At 41.2% G+C, this 17,616-nt stretch overlaps 1 protein-coding gene across 1 annotated transcript in view; it reads left to right on the plus strand.

The window, feature by feature from the left end:
- Positions 1 to 14,713, plus strand: part of ANKH (ANKH inorganic pyrophosphate transport regulator) — a 106,462-nt gene extending 91,749 nt beyond the window's left edge. The window contains exons 9-12 of the mRNA XM_032219910.1: positions 7,323 to 7,452; positions 8,099 to 8,222; positions 10,816 to 10,915; positions 13,531 to 14,713. Coding sequence (XP_032075801.1) covers positions 7,323 to 7,452; positions 8,099 to 8,222; positions 10,816 to 10,915; positions 13,531 to 13,647 — 471 coding nt within the window. The 3' untranslated portion in view covers positions 13,648 to 14,713. The remainder of the gene's footprint in view (positions 1 to 7,322; positions 7,453 to 8,098; positions 8,223 to 10,815; positions 10,916 to 13,530) is intronic.
- The last annotated feature ends 2,903 nt before the right edge of the window (positions 14,714 to 17,616 follow it).

Consider the following 17,616-nt stretch of genomic DNA (forward strand, 5'->3'; position numbering starts at 1 on the left):
AGTAAATAAAAAAGTGAAAAGGAACTTCATAGTTATGCGGTATTCTTGCTAATAAATACTGGCTATTTTAGACTGTTATCATTGTTATATTATAGCATAAGACGGCACAACGATAACATTCAAACCTTTTATGAAAAAGTTATCAGTTGACCTCCATCCCTAATCTTCTTGTTAGATATTAGCAACTGTTATAATAGTTTCCACCAAGGTCCTCTGTTCCGGCGGGAACAGAGGTTCAATCTCGTTCGGTTACAATAAAGAGATGTTGTTGCCTAAGCCTGAGTGTGCCTTTCTATCACCCCATCTAACACTTCCCATTACCTTCTCTTTCCTTTTCAGCAAGTGTGGTTGCCTATATATAGGGGATTGGCTTCTAAAAATAGATATTCATTGTGAGTTAGGGCTTATTCTTCATCAAAAATCTCATTAATCTTCTTAATTAGACAGGACCTTTATTTACCCTTGAGTCTCCCAGCTGTTCATTATCTGCCTGAAGTCTTTTAAGTTGATAAATTAAAAATGCTTGTGTATGAAAACCTTGAATAAGACACGTACAAATGTGTTGGCTTCTACTAAATATGATCGCTGATTACTGATTCCTGTTTTAATATTTATTTAAGACTTTGTCATTGTTGGTTTTACTGCACACCACCTGAAGTCACATTTATGAGATGGACAGCTATATCAATTTGATAAATAAATCCTAAACAATATGTTTGTTTGTTTGTTGGATTTATATGCCGCCCTTCTCCCAAGGACTCAGGGCAGCGTACAACATTAAAAAAACACCACATATTACAAAAGTTAAAAAAAATTAGATAGAATATCCAAAAAACAAACCCAATTAAGATTAACAATAACATTTAAAATTTGATTAAAATGAACAATAATCAATCATTTATTTTGTTTTGTTCAGGCCAGGCCGGCTTGCTGGAAAAGCCAACTTTTTAGGGCGCGTCGGAAGGACCGGAGGTCGGGGATTATGCGAAGCTCCGGGGGCAGCTCATTCCAGAGGGAAGGGGCTCCCACAGAGAAGGCTCTCCCCCTGGGGGTCGCTAGTCGACACTGTCTGGCCGACGGCACCCTGAGGAAGACAACTCTGTGGGATCGCACTGGACGGTGGGAGGCTACCGGTGGCAGTAGGTGGTCTCGCAGGTATCCTGGGCCTTCCAATATGTGGAATGATAGGTCTTTGGTGCTTTCTGCGTTTATTTGTTTTCTTGCAGACATTTCATTACCCAAACTAGGTAACACTGAGTGCTAGTAAGAGAGTAGGATTTGCTCTCAATTTATATTCTAGTACTTTGTCCTGCAGCGTTGGTGGGAGTGGCCTTGGAGGTTCTTTGGTTGAGCTGTTTATTATTAGCTCGTTTGGCAATCCCTTGATTAATCTATGCTCACCTGGGGGTTGATTGCTAATGGGGAGGTGTTTTAGTCATTTTGTTCTCCTGTAGAGCACCAAGGACCCCTCATTTCAACCCAGAGCTATAAATAATCTTCTTTATCAATATTTGTGAAATCCTGAGCTACCTTGGGAAGCTTGGTGAACTCAATAAAATGCTACCTTCAATATTTTACTTTTAGCAAAGTACTTTATGTTATTGGACTAGGAGAAGTCTGGTTTTTACCCTTATAATAAACACACAGTGCCTACATTCTAGTCAAACAGGTTCTTAATCCATTTTTTGGACTAGGAATCAAACAGCTTGGATAGTTCTCAGCAACTTCCAGGTGTACTTTTAAGAAAAAAAAAGAGATTGTTTAGCATATTGCTCCCCCATTATAATTGGTCTTTCTATTTTTTTGGGACACATTCTTCTCTCTCTAAAAGTAGTCCTGAACTTATGACTGGTCACTTAGCGACCATTCAAAGTTACAACAGGGCCCCCGTACACAGAATGTGACTCTTCCCTCCCCCCTGCCCCAGAATTTCCAAGGCGTTCTCTTCTAGGTTTTCCTGCTCAATCCAGGGCCGTGATGATGAGCCTATTGCATGCGTGTCTTTGAGGGCATGTGAGCCATTGGTCAGCTGCATTTTTGGCCTTCGAAGAGCCTCCGGAGGGCCGGGCGAGGCTGTTTTCACCCTCCCCAGGCTTCAGGAAAGCCTCCGGAGCCTGGAAAGGGTGAAAAACAGGCCTACCAGAAGTTCAGAAACGATCCATTTCTGGCTTCCAGAGGGCCGCCAGTGGAGGCTGTTTTCGCCCTCCCCAGGCTTCAGGAAAGCCTCCAAAGCCTGGGGAGGGCAAAGAACAGGCCTACCGGAAGTTTGGAAATGGGCCACTTCCTGGGGGGGAGGCTGTTTTCGCACTCCCCAGGCCTTGGAAAAGTGTCTGAAGCCTGGGGGGAACAAAAAACGGGCCTACCAGACATACTGGAAGGCCAGAAATGGTCTGTTTTCGGTTTCTGGGGTGCTGTGGGAGGCCGTTTTTGCCCCATCCAGGCTTCAGGAGGAAGGGTGGGCGTGCGCATGTGCAGGGGGACAGCAGGAGAATTGTGCACCCTTACATGGGGGGGAGTCGTGTGTGCATGTGTGGGGGGCATGCGGGGGGAATTGAATTATGGGTGTGGGCATGCACATGCGCGCTATTGTATGCACTTCTAGCACCCGAGCCAAAAAATGTTAGCCATCACTTATCTAGGGTCTTGGACAGGGAGATGGTTGAACTAGAGGACCTCTAAGGTACCTCCCAGCTTTGTTATTCTGTTAGCTCAAACTGACTCTTCCAATGAAAATGTTCTATTCTGACCCCATACCTAATGTTGAGAAGAAAAGGAGGAAATTTTTCTATTTTGATCATACTGTTTTCCTTCTTCTGTCTTGCTTCTTAATACTGCTTTCACATAGAAATTGCCAAAAGCATTGCAGAAAAGAAGGAGAAAGGTAGACAGAGACTAACCCAGAGTCTTGTTCTAGGACTAAATGGACTCTTCCTTTTCTCTTCCCCAGGACACATAATTTTGGAAGAAGGAGATCAGATTTTTCTCTGCAGTTTTGATGTATAGAGAAATGTAAATGACATTTGTAAGCCATTTTGATAGCAGTTATGTTCTGACCCCCCTCGTCCCACACCAACACACACTCCGAGCCAAAGATAAGTTACGGCATTTAATTAACAGACAGACAGGTCCTTGGCAGCAAACCGGCACAGATAAGCCATGGCAGCAATCCAGCCTGCCAAGCTCACAATAATGTTCTCCGACATTAGTTAATGCGTTGACTTCTGCAAGAGGGGCATGTGCACAAGCAGTCTTTTTATAGTCTGGAGAGGAGCCTAATGACCACCAGCTGAGTGCAATTACCTCCTGTAATTGCGTAATTGTTCCTGATGCCTAGTAGCTCTTCGATGGCATGCATCCAGGAACTGCTGGCGTCCGGATCACACTCCCTTGTCTCCTCCCCACTGGTCCAAGGCTCAGGTGCCTCCTGGTGGCCAACCAGCCTCTCTGCGCCCTGCTCGGAGTTGGAACCCTGTCCAGGGTCCTCCACATCCTCCAGAGCAGACTCATAGGGCCCCTCACTGTCGGAGTCTGGTGGCAGCTCCAACGGCTCCTGCTGGGCCACAACACAGTTGTATCTTAAAAAGTAAAATTTCTAAATAAATTCTAAATGCACAGGTAGTCCTCGACTCACAACCACAATTGAGCCCAAAATTTATGTTGTTAAGTGGGTTTTGCCCCATTTTATGACCTTCCTTGCCACAGTTTATTAAGTGAATCACTGCGTTGATAAGTTAGTAACCTGGTTATGACGTGAATCTCGCTTCCTCATTGACTTTGCTTGTCAGAAGGTTGCAAAAGATGATCACATGACCTTGGGACACAGCAACCGTCATAAGCATGAACCAGTTGCCAAGCTTCTGATTTCTGATCACATAATCATTTGTGGGGGGGGGGGGGGGCTGAAAGGCCAGGTTATCCAGTCTAAAGTCATGGGAAGTGGTGCAGTTTCACCACTGAGCTTCTTTCCCTTCTTATTGGAAGGAAGATCAAATTTTAATCTGGAAAGAAAACGAATTAGGCAGTGACATATGTCATGGAGGGTCATAAGTAGCCAGGAGAGGAGATGTCCTTCAGTCAACCTCATCAGCTTCAGAGGAGCATAAGCAAGACCCTCTTCTATTTTGTGAAGAGCTTTTCCTGTCAGCTGTGCAAGCTGCATATAATTTTTTTGTGGGGGGGGGGATATGTATGTTGAAATTAACTATCACCACTTAAACGAGAGATATAAATGAGACGGGGAAAAATGGATTGATTATATACAAAATAAATACAGGACTAAGAAATTCCAGATAGCTTACGATTAAGATCAGGAATGATATAAATTGTTTAAAGTTAGCTTAGCAAGGAGGAGCTAAGTTCAATGTAAAGATGTTATCAATTTTCTATTCTTTTTTCCAATATATTTTAGACTGTTTTTGTTAAAGATTTATACCGTGTATGGGTTCTGGGACAGGGGAGGGAAGGCTGGGGGGGGGGGTTGTGGGGGAGGATGGAAGGGAGGGAGGTTTGACGAGGGGTGTTAGATTTTAATGTAATATGATTGCATGTGTATACTGTCTTCTCTTATTTTTTCTTTAAAACTAAGATATGTTAAGTATATTGTTATGGAAATATAAATACCATCAACATAGATTGGAGTTTGCTCAGAAGTGGAAATACACCAATGAGAGGAAGAGTGGGAAACAGAAGGGAGAAGAAAGATGGGAAGAGAGGGATAGGAGAGGGTAAGGGGGGAAGATGAGGAGGATAAGGAGGAGTGGAATGTAGAGAGAGGAGAAGGAGAAAGGAAGGGGAAGTAGAGTAGAAAAGGATGCTGGAGGGAAGAAAGGAGGTAGGAGAAAGAGGTGTATGGAGAGCAGAAGAACTAATAATGGGTTTTTATATTTTTGGGTGTTGATGACAAGAGGAACTGATGTAATTGCTATTTAATACAATAGGATATTGGCTATGTAATAGTATACATGTGATTGTATGTTATGAAAATGAAAATAAAAAAGTATATTTAAAAAAAAAAAGAAATTAACTATCACTATGGGGTCCTGTGTTTGCACATAGTAGGAAAAGTCTCCTATGTGCAGATAGTTGGAAAAGTCTGAAGCTTTAAAGAGCTGTTGAACAGAAGCTGTTGAGGTAGACGAGAGAATAGGCTGACTTGATATGATCAGACAGAAGCCTTTGTTTTTTCTCTGTAGAGAGAAACAGATGGAAGAAACTGCATTAGGTAATGAGAGAGTATCTGCTGGACATTGGAATGATTTATGAGATGGATGTGTACAAGTTGACATAACAGATTTGTAGGCTGAACAGTTTGTTCTGTGCTTAGGCCTCTCATCAAGTTGAAGCAGTCCTGATTGTATACGTTGTGTTCTTTGTGTTAAGATAAAGGTGCATTTAAAAAAAATGTTACTTGTTCATTTCTTAGCACTAGTTTACCTTTTTAGGTTGAAAGAATTAATACATGCCATATTGACATAGATGTGTGAACGTTGCCACATACATTACTTCACATGAGAAGAGCTGTAGCCTAATTAAATGAAATGATATACTATATGTTGTGACTCAGCAGAAGTTTGCTGTGAGTTGAGTCGGGATGCAGGAATAACAATGCAGCTGGGGCTCGTTAGTGTCTTCTGGAGATAAAAGGACTGATGGTGCCATGCCCTGGTTGCAGAAGTCAACGTTCGTTCGTCGTTCGTCGTTCATCAGTCATGGTTTGTTTGTGAGAGGCACTTGGATAAGTGATTTGCTTTCTGTAACCCTGATTCGAAGAGACACTTGGAGAAGTGATTTGCTTTCTTTCTGTAAACCTGGTGTTGCTGTAAGAGCTCTTTGTTTTTGCATTCTGCTGCATAACCTTTTTGCCAGAGACTTTATTTATGTTTATTTTTGGGCTCACAGCCAGCGTGAGCCAGGACTGATAAAGTTATTTCCTTTTAAGTCTGTCTGACTGTCATCTGTGAACGAGCGAAGAAGTGGGGTCAGAACAACTATATATATATATATATATTCTATCTTAAAATATTTTCTGATTGGTTTGGCTAAAAGTCTCTCCAAATATTTTCTCAATAGTGTGGCTCAGATCCAGAGTTAGTCAGATCATTAAAACAAATCTCTGAATCTATAATAAATCCTTAAAATCAAAGAACTCTGTGGATTATGGCTCACTTCAGTCTAATTAATTTTAATAATTCACCCTGAGATCTTGATCAACAAATAATGAATCATTTTGTCTGAAGATATTCCTATTGGAATTTCCTTTTTTTTTGTTATTTCTTAATAAAGAAGTAACCCTATTTAACCCCACAGTTTGTTATCTAAATTGAATTAGATGAACAACAGTTTCTTCATTTTCAGTCATTAGAAAGTAGATTCATTCTCATGTTAAGTTAGAAAAGGAAATATACTTAACTTCCAAAAGAGAAAGGCAATTTCTTAATCTTATTTTAGTTAATTTAACTACATTTATAAAACTGTTTTAGTTACCAAGTTACAGTTTTAAAGTTTTAAGTTAAGCTTAAAAAGGGAAGGAACATATGCCAAAAACAAGAGGAACATCAACCTTTCTAAAATAAAGTTAATTCTATTTTAGTATGAAAACTTTTAATTTTATGTTTTAAATGGTTATTAGATTCTGACAGTTACAGATTTAGGTGGTGATGGGCAGCCTAAAAAACTAAAATAAATAAACTGCTACAAGAAATGTATGAAGTGTTCAATATTTTAGAAAGACTCATATATTATTATAAATGCATGTATGGTTGTACTTATATAAGTTTAAAAACATATTTAGTAGGGTTGTGCAATGTGATATTCTTGGAAGATTTCATTTTAAAAACTAGAAGTGTTTTTTTGATGAAATCTGCAAACCTCTCAATTGTGCTTGAAAATGAATGACCGAAGATATTAAAATAAAAGAACATTAGCAGCATATTGATTAAGTCAAAAATATAACAAGGAAATGTTAATCTGGATTTAAAAGCACATATTCACTACATTTTAACAGGGAAGTTTAGGTCAGCAGGCAAAATGGAGTTATGGGGCTCTCAAAGGGGAAGTTAAACCTGGAATTTTTCATGCAGGTAGAAATATTGGCAATATGGAGCAAGAATATTATTGTAAATAAAATATTAATTTTGTTTTAAATAAAATAATAGGCTTGTAAGTCTAATGACTTACCTCCAGTGATCATAGCAGATCCCTAAACATACTGTAAGTTGGAGGTGGTTTGAAAGCTGAAGTTCTATATTTCAAAAACCAATGGGACATTTAGCTAATTAAGAGACAATATCTAATCATGAACTATTATTTTCTGATTCTTCCAGCTCTGCTTTGTGATGTTTTGGACGCCTAATGTATCGGAGAAGATCTTGATCGACATCATTGGAGTTGATTTTGCTTTTGCAGAACTCTGTGTCATTCCTCTTCGGATCTTCTCCTTCTTTCCAGTTCCAGGTATGTAGAAAACAGAAGAAATGAATGGTACACACCAGTGGTGGGATTCAGCCAGTTCGCATCAGTCCGGGAGAACCGGTTGTAAAACTTTCTGAGCAGTTTGGTAAACTGGTTGTTGGAAGAAATCATCAGAGCAGAGAACCGGTTGTTAAATTATTTGAATCCCACCACTGGTCCCCAACTTGACCCGTTCATGAAAAAATGACTTCTTCAAGGTTCCCCAAGCCTGGAGTCAGTTGTGTTAATGCCCCATCGTTTAGGTTGAAGAAGGTGGCTCAAACCTTTACTAGAAATGTATTATTTTGAGAGGGCATGAAACTATATTACAAGGATCTTAGTTTAGAAGCATATTAGCCAAAGGGTTTTTTTAATTGGAAAATCCTATTTTTTAAGCAACAGGAGAAATCAGATTTTGCTACCGATAGTGTATCGTAATTCCAGGTATTTACTTATGTGTTTGCAGCTTCTTTAATCATGAACAATGCTCATTTTCTTACGTAGTTCAGACCTTCACATGACACCTGAGAAAGGAAGGCAATCATGTATTTTTTTCCTAGAGGAAAAACTAGAATTGTCTCTTAGAGGTTGAGCATGTATCCGAGCTTTTGCTACCAGTAATCGTTCTTTCCGTGTTCTTCTCCTTTAGTCACAGTGAGAGCGCACTTGACTGGATGGCTGATGACCTTGAAAAAGACTTTTGTCCTAGCTCCTAGCTCAGTACTGCGCATCATTGTGCTCATCACCAGTTTGATTGTCCTGCCTTATTTAGGGTAAGTTATACTCTTATTAGCCTTTTGTATTTTTGTCAATGATGCCATGTCTTCTGTAACACAAAGTCATACTATCCATTGCATTCAACCACAATATTCTCCATCCACATCCAATTGCTACTTGGCTGGGTCACAGTTCAACCCGGCATAGAATTGCTTATTGGTTGAAAGGAAAGACAGAGAGAGGGAGGCAGTGGTGGGTTTCAAAAAAATTTGGCACCTCTTCTGTAGGTGTGGCCTACTTTCCGGGTCCACTGGTGGAACCTCTTCTAACCGGTTCGGTAGATTTGACGAACCGGTTCTACCGAACTGGTGCGAATCGGTAGGAATCCACCTCTGGAGGGAGGAATGCTGTCATCTCAGAAAAGATTTATTGGGAAACTGCCCAACAATTATACCCCATAGTGATAGCTTTCCACATTAAATGCTTTGTGTATGTGGTGATAATTTAAATCAGGGTTTGTTTCAGCTGGAGCAGACAAACTTTTTCTGAGCATGGGCCACCTTTCTGTTTTTCTCAATTGCTTTCACAAATGGAAAGGACTACTCTGCATTTCTTCCGGGACAGAGCCAATATTTTCAATGGGGATGGAGCTTTGTAAACCCATAAGGAACATTCCAAAGAATTGCAAAGAATTGGAAGTAGTTAAGTCTAGGCCAAGCAAACTTGGTTTGGATCTAGAATTAGTTGCAGTTGAGGTTTAGAGTTGATGAAGTGCCCCTAAAAGTTGATTGAAACTGTTGCTTGTCTCAGTTATTTCCCCCCGCATTAATTTTGGCTGATATATATATTTATCTGCAACAAGCTTTGATAAAGAAACTCGTTTCTGTGCATTATTTCCCAAATGTGTGGCTTTGCTGCATTTTGGCCACACTAAAATGACTGATTAGATTATGACTTTGGGACATCTGCCTAAGATGTAATACAGCCCAGGTTCGAATCCCAGTAAGGGTATGGCTAGCTGATGAGAGCTAAATAGCTTGAAATAGATCTATACTAGTCTCCCTTTATTTATTTATCAGCACAAATAAAACATACACACACACACGCACACACACACACACACACACACACACACACACATATATATATACATAGATAGATAGATAGATAGATAGATAGATATAGATATAGATGATATAGATGATATAGATGATATAGATGATATAGATATAGATATTCAATTTTCAAATGGAAACCCCAATCCAGATACAGTAGTAATATGATGGAGGGGCAGGGATTTTCCTGCATGGAGGAAACACATTTCAGAATTGTAAGAGTGAGCATAGTTCTCTTTCTTTCTGTCAGGAAAACTATTATTGCAAGATATTGGAAGATGACTGTAAAGCAGTGTTTCTCAACCTTGGCAACTTGAAGATGTCCGGACTTCAACTTCCAGAATTCCCCACCAGCATTCGCTGGCTGGGGAGTTCTGGGAGTTGAAGTCCGGACATCTTCAAGTTGCCAAGGTTGAGAAACACTGCTCTAAAGCATAGATTTTGTGATTAGGTTGTGTGGCAGGCGAAGAATCAGGCATACATACATGGTAGCACCCGCTATTCGTACTCACTTTCTCATCTACATGGCAGCTGGGAGGAATAAGCAATCAGACATTAGTACTATTTATGAATTTTTGAGTTACAAACTTTCATCAATATGGACAGATCTGTCTGAAACTTTAACCTAGGAGGTCCCAGAAGTTGGAAGATCAGTTTACAGCACATTACATACATATACTTGTTCGGACTTGCGAACAAAATGGAATGCAACCTATGTAGAGCACTTCTGTAGTTCTATATTATGGTTCACCGACAAAACCGCCGCGACAAAACGGCGACGTTGAAAGCGCACCCACTAAAGCGCGTCGACAAATGCGCGCCGACAAAAGCGCATCACCAAAAACCGTGAAAACAATGGTAACAACGTTAACAACCCTTACCCTAACCCTAACCTAAAAACCCTAACCGTGCTTTTGTGGGCGCGGTTTTGTGGGCGCGCTTTAGCGGGCGCGCTTTCAACGTCGCCGTTTTGTCACGGCGGTTTTGTCGGCGGGCATTTATCGGGCGTGCATTTGTCAGGTCACGCTGTATTATTGCTTATGACACTACCACATGTCCTTTTTTGGCTACCTAGCCCTCCATTGTATATACACATTCTTTGGCCATACAGTTTTTGTTTCAATATTTGAAAATTTTGCTTTTTTCCCCCCCTAATAGCCTATTCCTTCCTATAACATCCACAGCCCTTACATTGTCTATATTACCAGTCATCAGTTTGGCCCCCGAGGTCCTTCCTACCTGGGGCCTCTCTCCCATCATGAAGATATGGTTTCCCCAGCCCTGCATTCCCTCGCCCCCAATAACCAGAACAACCTTTCTGCATGTTGTTGTGCTGGTAGTAATCAAACTTTAACATTACAATCAATGACTGTACCTGGGGAAATTTTGGGGACTGGTATTGAGGCAATTGTTTTAGTTTGTAACATTATACGGAAAGAACATTAGACAATGAATGTAACCAAACTTTGATCATTCTAGTAATCTTTATTGTTGAAATGAGAGAGTAGCATGTATCTCTTTCTGATGTTCTTAGGGTCCATGGAGCTACTCTAGGAGTAGGATCACTTCTCGCTGGCTTTGTAGGAGAATCAACTATGGTTGCAATAGCAGCTTGTTATGTCTATCAAAAACAGGTAAGACGTTCTCTCGAGGAACAGACCTCTTGTTTATCTGCTTGTACCTTCAGCCTACAGTAACGGTGATGACTTCTGAAGACCAGAAATGGTCTTTTGAGCTGAAGACTGTTTGCTACAGGCATGTTACTGAATTTATTGATGTGTACAGTAGAGCAGGGGTCACCAACCTTTCAGACCTCAGGGACCACTGAATTCATCATTCTAAATCCCACGGACCACTAATACGAATCCAGAGCACTGCTCGTTGAAGTGCCTGGATTCCCAGTGACAGGATGGGATCCTTCAGGCAATTAGCTTGGCTACCTGTTTCTCTCTCTTTCTCTCCCCTCTCTCTCTTTCTCTCTCTCTTTCTTCTCTTTCTCTCTCTCTCTCATCTCTTTCTCCTCCTCTTTTTGTCTGTCTGACTTTTCCCCGTATCTTTGTCTGCCTCTCTCTCTCTCTCTCTCTCTCTCTTTCTGTCTCTCTCATCTTTCTCTTTCTCCTCCTCTCTTTGTCTGTGTCTCTTTCCCCCGTATCTTTGTCTGCCTCTCCCTCTCCCTTTCTCCCTCTCCCTCTCTTTGTCTCTCTCATCTTTTTCCTCTTTCTGTCTCTCTCACATCTCTTTCTCTTTCTCCTCCTCTCTTTCTTTCTCATCTCTTTCTCCTCCTCTTTGTCTGTCTGTCTTTCCCCCGTATCTTTGTCTGCCTCTCCCTCTCCCTCTCTTCCTGTCTCTCTCATCTTTATCTTTCTCCTCCTCTCTTTCTGTCTCTCATCTCTTTCTCCTCCTCTCTTTGTCTGTCTGTCTCTTTTCCCCGTATCTTTGTCTGCCTCTCCCTCTCTCTTTCTCACTCTCCCTCTTTGACTCTCTCATCTTTCTCCTCTGTCTCTCTCACATCTCTTTCTCCTCCTCTCTGTCTCTCTCTCTCATCTCTATCTCTTGCTCCTCCTCTCTTTGTCTGTCTGTCACTTTCCCCCGTATCTTTGTCTGCCCCCGCCCATCTATCTCTTATCTCTCATCTTTCTCTCTCTCTCATTCTCATTCTGCTTTTCCGGCCCTCTCTGGGTCTCGCAGGTGCTTCTTTGGCCTTTGTTGGTGCGCGATGCATCTCGGTTGCTCAGGGAGACGCACGGCCTGCTCTCTGTCCTGACACACTCTCCTGACCCGGCTGCAGCCATGCTCCAGATCATAAGGCACTCCGGGAGGAAGAGGAGATGCCGTTTCCCCCATTTGTCAATCACGCTAAATTTAACTGTGCTGCAAGAGCAGCGGGCAGGCCATGGAGGTGCCAACAGCAGCAGCGGAGAGAAATGGCCGGGCCGGGCCAGTGTCTCAGGGCTGAGAGGAAGTTGCACATCAACCGGAGGGACCGAGGTGTGCAGAGCACCGACAAGGCCTGGAAGAAACGCCTGTGAGACCCTGCAAGAAATGAAGCTTCGTCCCCGTTCTGGAATATGGAGCGAATCTCCATCTCCCACCCTTCCCTTCCCAGGCCAGGTGGGGAGTGAGTGGGCGGGGAGGGCGAGGGGTGAGTCCAGCCATGGGTGGGTTAAGCCAACTGGAAGCCACCGCAGGGGAAAGAAAGAAATGCAAGTTGCCTACACCTGTTGCTTCAGCCCGTCTGCGCTGTGGGTCGCCAGTTGTTCGCGGACCACTGGTTGGTGACCTCTCTGCAGTAGAGCATAGCTTATATTTCATTCTTACCTGAATCCTTGAGAAGCTTTGCTCATCTGATTCTAATAAAGAGATGAGGAACTTACAACCTTTCAGATACATCTCCATAGGGAAAAGCTCCCCATAAATGGGTGCAGGAGTTGAAAACCTACCTACCTTAGAAGATGTCCTAGGTGATACCATTTCACCCCATGTGTTGGAAAATCTACACAGGCTGCCATTTGTTTTCCAAACCCAGTTGAGGTTGCTCACTTTAGTATAAAGATGTACGTGGCCAAGTTACCTGCAGGATCCCCTGTAAAGTCTGCTCTGCCCTCCTCAAGAGCATGGTCTGTATAGAACTCACCATGAATAGGTCCAACTTTAGTAACTAATTCTGCTTCTTCTAAGGCAAGGCAATCATGGTGGAATGAATTGCGCTTGCAGATGAGGCTGACTTCCTCTTAAATAGTAATATTTTAAAAAGAGATTAAAATCTCTTTAAGAGTTCAATGATTTGGCATTTACTTTTAGCACTTTATAATTTTATGTCTTACGTGTGTGTTTATCTGGTTCCACCACAAATGCGCGAACAACAAAAGCGCGCCTGACTAAACCGCACCGACGAATGAGCGCTGGAGCGCGCTGACAGAAGCGCGCCGACAGAAGCGCGCCGACAGAAGCGCACTGTAACCCTAACCCTAAACCAAACCCTAAGCCTAACCCTAAACCTTACCTTAAATCGCGCTTCTGTCGGCACGCTTTTGTCGGCGCGCTTTTGACATCGCGGTTTTAGCGCTGCGGTTTTGTCGGCGCGCTTTTGTTGTTCGTGCATTTGTCGGGTCACGGTTTATCTAAGCCATCTAGAGATCTAGGAATGGCTGGAACACAGGCAGGCAGGCAGGCAGGCAGGCAAGGAAGCAACTTTTGCCTGCAGGTCATCTTCTACAAAACTTGTTTTGTTTCCCCACCCCACCCCTAGAAAAAGAAGAGGAATGATGATGAGACTGCGACGGAAGGTGAAGACTCAGCAATGACCGACATGCCTCCAACAGAAGAAATAACGGACATTGTAGAAATGAGAGAAGAGAATGAATAATAAATGAACACTCTGCAAGGGAAAACTGGAAGTTTACTCCTCCTCCCACACTTTACTTTTAATGACGAGGCCTTGCTTCTGAAGGTTTCAGATAATGAATTCATAGCATACCAAGTATGCTGGCATGGATGAGGAACTTAAAGGAACAGTCTCTATTTTTCTTCTTCCCCTTCCAACTGAATTTTGTTTTCTCATTTCACGCAATAGCAAAAGACAATGCAGCTATTCAGTAGAGGAAACTTACGTTCTTGAGGACCTTATCTTTTATCTTTGGTCAACCAAAGTCTCTCTGTTGATTCATGGATTGTGTTGCCATCCTGCATCATCTTCTTATACCTGCCCGGCTTCTTTTTATTATTGTTAATGAAATATCAAGATACAACTGGGGATTGTGGGGAGGGGGGAACATTAGCTTTATTTTGCTTGCTGAAACATGACCTTACTCCTTTGATCTGTATCATGGTGAAGCCCCGAGATTGGCTTTCTTATTATTATTCAGTGTAATATATTGTATATTGCTAAGACTACCAAACAGGATCCTAAGACGAAAAAAGAGTGAGAGATGAAATATCTTAAAAGAGACTTTTGATAAATACAGAATAACACTAAATACAGGGTAACGCTTCTGTTTAAGGTTAATTGTTATCTACTATAATACAAAAGAGAGTTTTCCCTTTGGTAGTCAACCGTGAACCATCTGTATTACACTAACCTTGTAACTGTTTCCTAAAAACAATTGTGGACCTTTAAATCAGAAGCTCTATTACAATATTGGTGTCCTATCTAAAACTTTATATTTGATAGTGTTGTTCTCATATTTGATGCTATGCAGGATACTGTAGTTGAGGTGAGGGACAAGCATTTGTTAGTAGGGGGTCTCTCCAAAAAGAAATGTGGCCACACACACAGACGCACATCAATATTTAAACCAAAGTAGTAATCTCTTGTGGGACAGGGGAGGGGGAGAAATAAGGCTATTTGTACAAACGGCTATATGTGCTAACTTGTACAACGAATATAATAATATATCTTCTTCCTTGAGAAAAATTTGGATAGGAATATGCTTGTTAAGTAAATCAAAACCTACATTGGGAAAATGGTCGAAACGGAAATCTTGCGGTGCTGTGGAAGGGTCTCTGTCAGTGGAATCAGTGTTTTCATTTGTCAGTCATTCTCACCTGATCGGACTACTTAATGCTTTGGTGACTTTGATGCGCTACGGAGCTCGCCCTTGGCCAGGCCATCGGCTTTCATGGATTGGCAGTTATACAGCTAACGTGGGTTACTGCAATCCAAGCGCAGCTTTAACACGGGGAAAACCCCCAGCTTCCAGCTCTTGATGTGGAAAGTGAAAATGATTTCCCCGTAGTTGCTGCTCGGGGGAACTTCCTGTTTTTTTGTCAATCATGCAGCTGTCCACTATTAAGGGAGCTAAAGTGGGACCCTCGGTGCCCATGATTAATTTGGTAACTTCACATGACACTCTTAACACACAACAAAACACACGGAAACATTTCAAGGTTTCTTTAGACAAAATTATATTTTTCTATAAGCTTTACAAACCGTGAAATGATTTTATTTAATTTTGCACAAAGCTGTTTTCTAGATTTTTGGAAGTGGATAGTTTTGATCAGAAGACATCTTTAAAGATCCTATATCAATATATGTGTGTATATACATACTGGATGTGTATAAATATATATACATATATATATATATATTGTACATTATATGTAATTTATTTTAGGTTGCAATGTCTTTTTCTTCCCAAAGCTCAGTAAAAAGAAAAAAAAAATGCAAAACGGAGCTTGTTTGTGTGGTGAAATTTAACACTAAAGATATATATTATTTTTGGTAAATTGTCGCAAGGAAGCAAGAATGATGGGAGTTACTCCAGATGTTTTTTTTTTAAATTATTGCAGCTCATCTATACACAGAAATTTGCTAGATTAAAGCGCCAATCTGCAAAACTCTTGACTCGCTTCCTATAGATCAAAGATTCCATACTGAGCTGCCTCTGGTCTTTGGGAAAGACCCCCTCCTCCCTCCTGCAAGTGTGTACTACGGGGTCCCCCCAACTCCCGGGCCATGTGAATGGCGGTCTGGTGCGCACACATACACACCTTGACTTCCACAAACAATGGCCGGCGCACACAGCTCAAACGTGCAAGTTTGGCTGAGGAGGGGAAGGGAAGCAGGCTGCCTGAGTAGCAAGCTGGTGTGCACACACACACACACACACAGTTTGACTTGCATAAGTGGCAGGTTGGTGCACACACACAGTTTTGCTCGCATGAGCAGCGGGCCGGCGCATATGCGCATGCAGTTCAACTTGCAAAACTTGCAGCAGTGGTGGGCTGCCTGTGCGCCGCCCCACCGCTCGTGTGTTGTTGCTCACATAGCCCACTCTCCTCCCTGCCAGAACACGAAGCCACAAACCATTGGGAGCACTCTTTTTTTTTTAATTGAAAATTTTAAAAAACAAACTTTTACAAATATTTACTTCCCTTCCCCCACCCTCCCCCCCAAACCTTCCCCCCCCCAGACTTCCCAGAACCAATACAAGGTATAAATCTTTAACAAAAGCATTCCTAAATAAGCTTAAAAAGAAAAAAAAAGTTAATAACATATTTCACTTGAGCTTTAACTCCTCCTTGATAGGCTACCTCTAAACAATTTATATCATTCCTAATTTCTTTAGTCATAAGCTATCTGAAATTTCTTAGTCCCGTATTTATTTTGAGTATAGTCAATCCATCTTCTCCACTCCAGTTTATATCTGTCATTGGAGTGGTCCTTGAGATATGCAGATATTTTAGCCATCTCAGCTAGGTTTGTGACTTTCAATGTCCATTCTTGAATCGTAGGCAAATCTTCCTTCTTCCAGTATTGCGCCCCCAAGAGTCTAGCTGCGGTTATTAAATGCAAAATCAAGTTAATCTCTACAACTGTACAATCAGTAATTATACCTAACAAAAATAACTGAGGGATAAACTTTATCCTTTTTTAAAGAACATTTTGCATAATCCACCATATTTTTAGCCAAAATGCTTTTAACCTTTTTGCAAGTCCACCATATATAAAAGTAAGCAGCATCAACACAGTCACATCTCCAGGATTTAGGTAGTAAATTCGAATACATAAAAGCCAGTTTTTTAGGATCTAAATGATACTACTAATTGTACTACTTTCCCCCACCCTATCTTGGCAAATCAATACTGTGTTCTGCACACAGAAATAAGAATAAGTGGTGAATACATTCAGTTTAGGAACAGCTTCTGAAACTTCAGAGCTAAATCTGTCCCACCCAAATAATATTACCCAACCCACCAGGGCCAACCCAAGAACAAGAAAAATATGTGGAGGAGACTCTTTGTTATAATAGTGAATGCCCCAAAACCAAGAGGATCCTGGGTAATCAACCAATCACTATTGAATGTGCGGTCAACTGAAATGGTTTGATGATTAATAGCTTAAGCAAAACACCCCTAGTGAAATAAAAACTTTCAGATCTGTTCAACAATCGGGTTCTTTGTTAAAAAATTTATTTTGTTAATGTGAATATATGTGCGGTATTATTTTAATTTGCTTATGCACACCCAAAATGTTCCCATTTTCCTGCATTATGACTTGAACTTAAATGAAGGGAAGCATTTGTAAGATGGGTTCTCCGCAGAAATGATTTACTATTTAACTAGATATTTTATTTATTTCGTATATAAATTGTATCGGACTAAATCAACAGTGGTTAACAATAATCTCCAAACTGCACTAATAAAAGCAATTATTAATAGAGTTAATAAAAATACAGGCAGTCTTTGCTTTACAAGCACATTTGAGCCCATCAATTTATGTTAAGTGGGTTTTAGCCCCATTTTATGACTTTACTTATCACAGTTGTTAAGTGAATCATTGCAGTTGATAAGTTAGTAACACTGTTGTTAAATGGATCTCGCTTCCCCATTGGTT

The sequence above is a fragment of the Thamnophis elegans genome, chromosome 6 (assembly GCF_009769535.1).
Source record: "Thamnophis elegans isolate rThaEle1 chromosome 6, rThaEle1.pri, whole genome shotgun sequence".
Classification (NCBI taxonomy): Eukaryota; Metazoa; Chordata; class Lepidosauria; order Squamata; family Colubridae; genus Thamnophis; species Thamnophis elegans.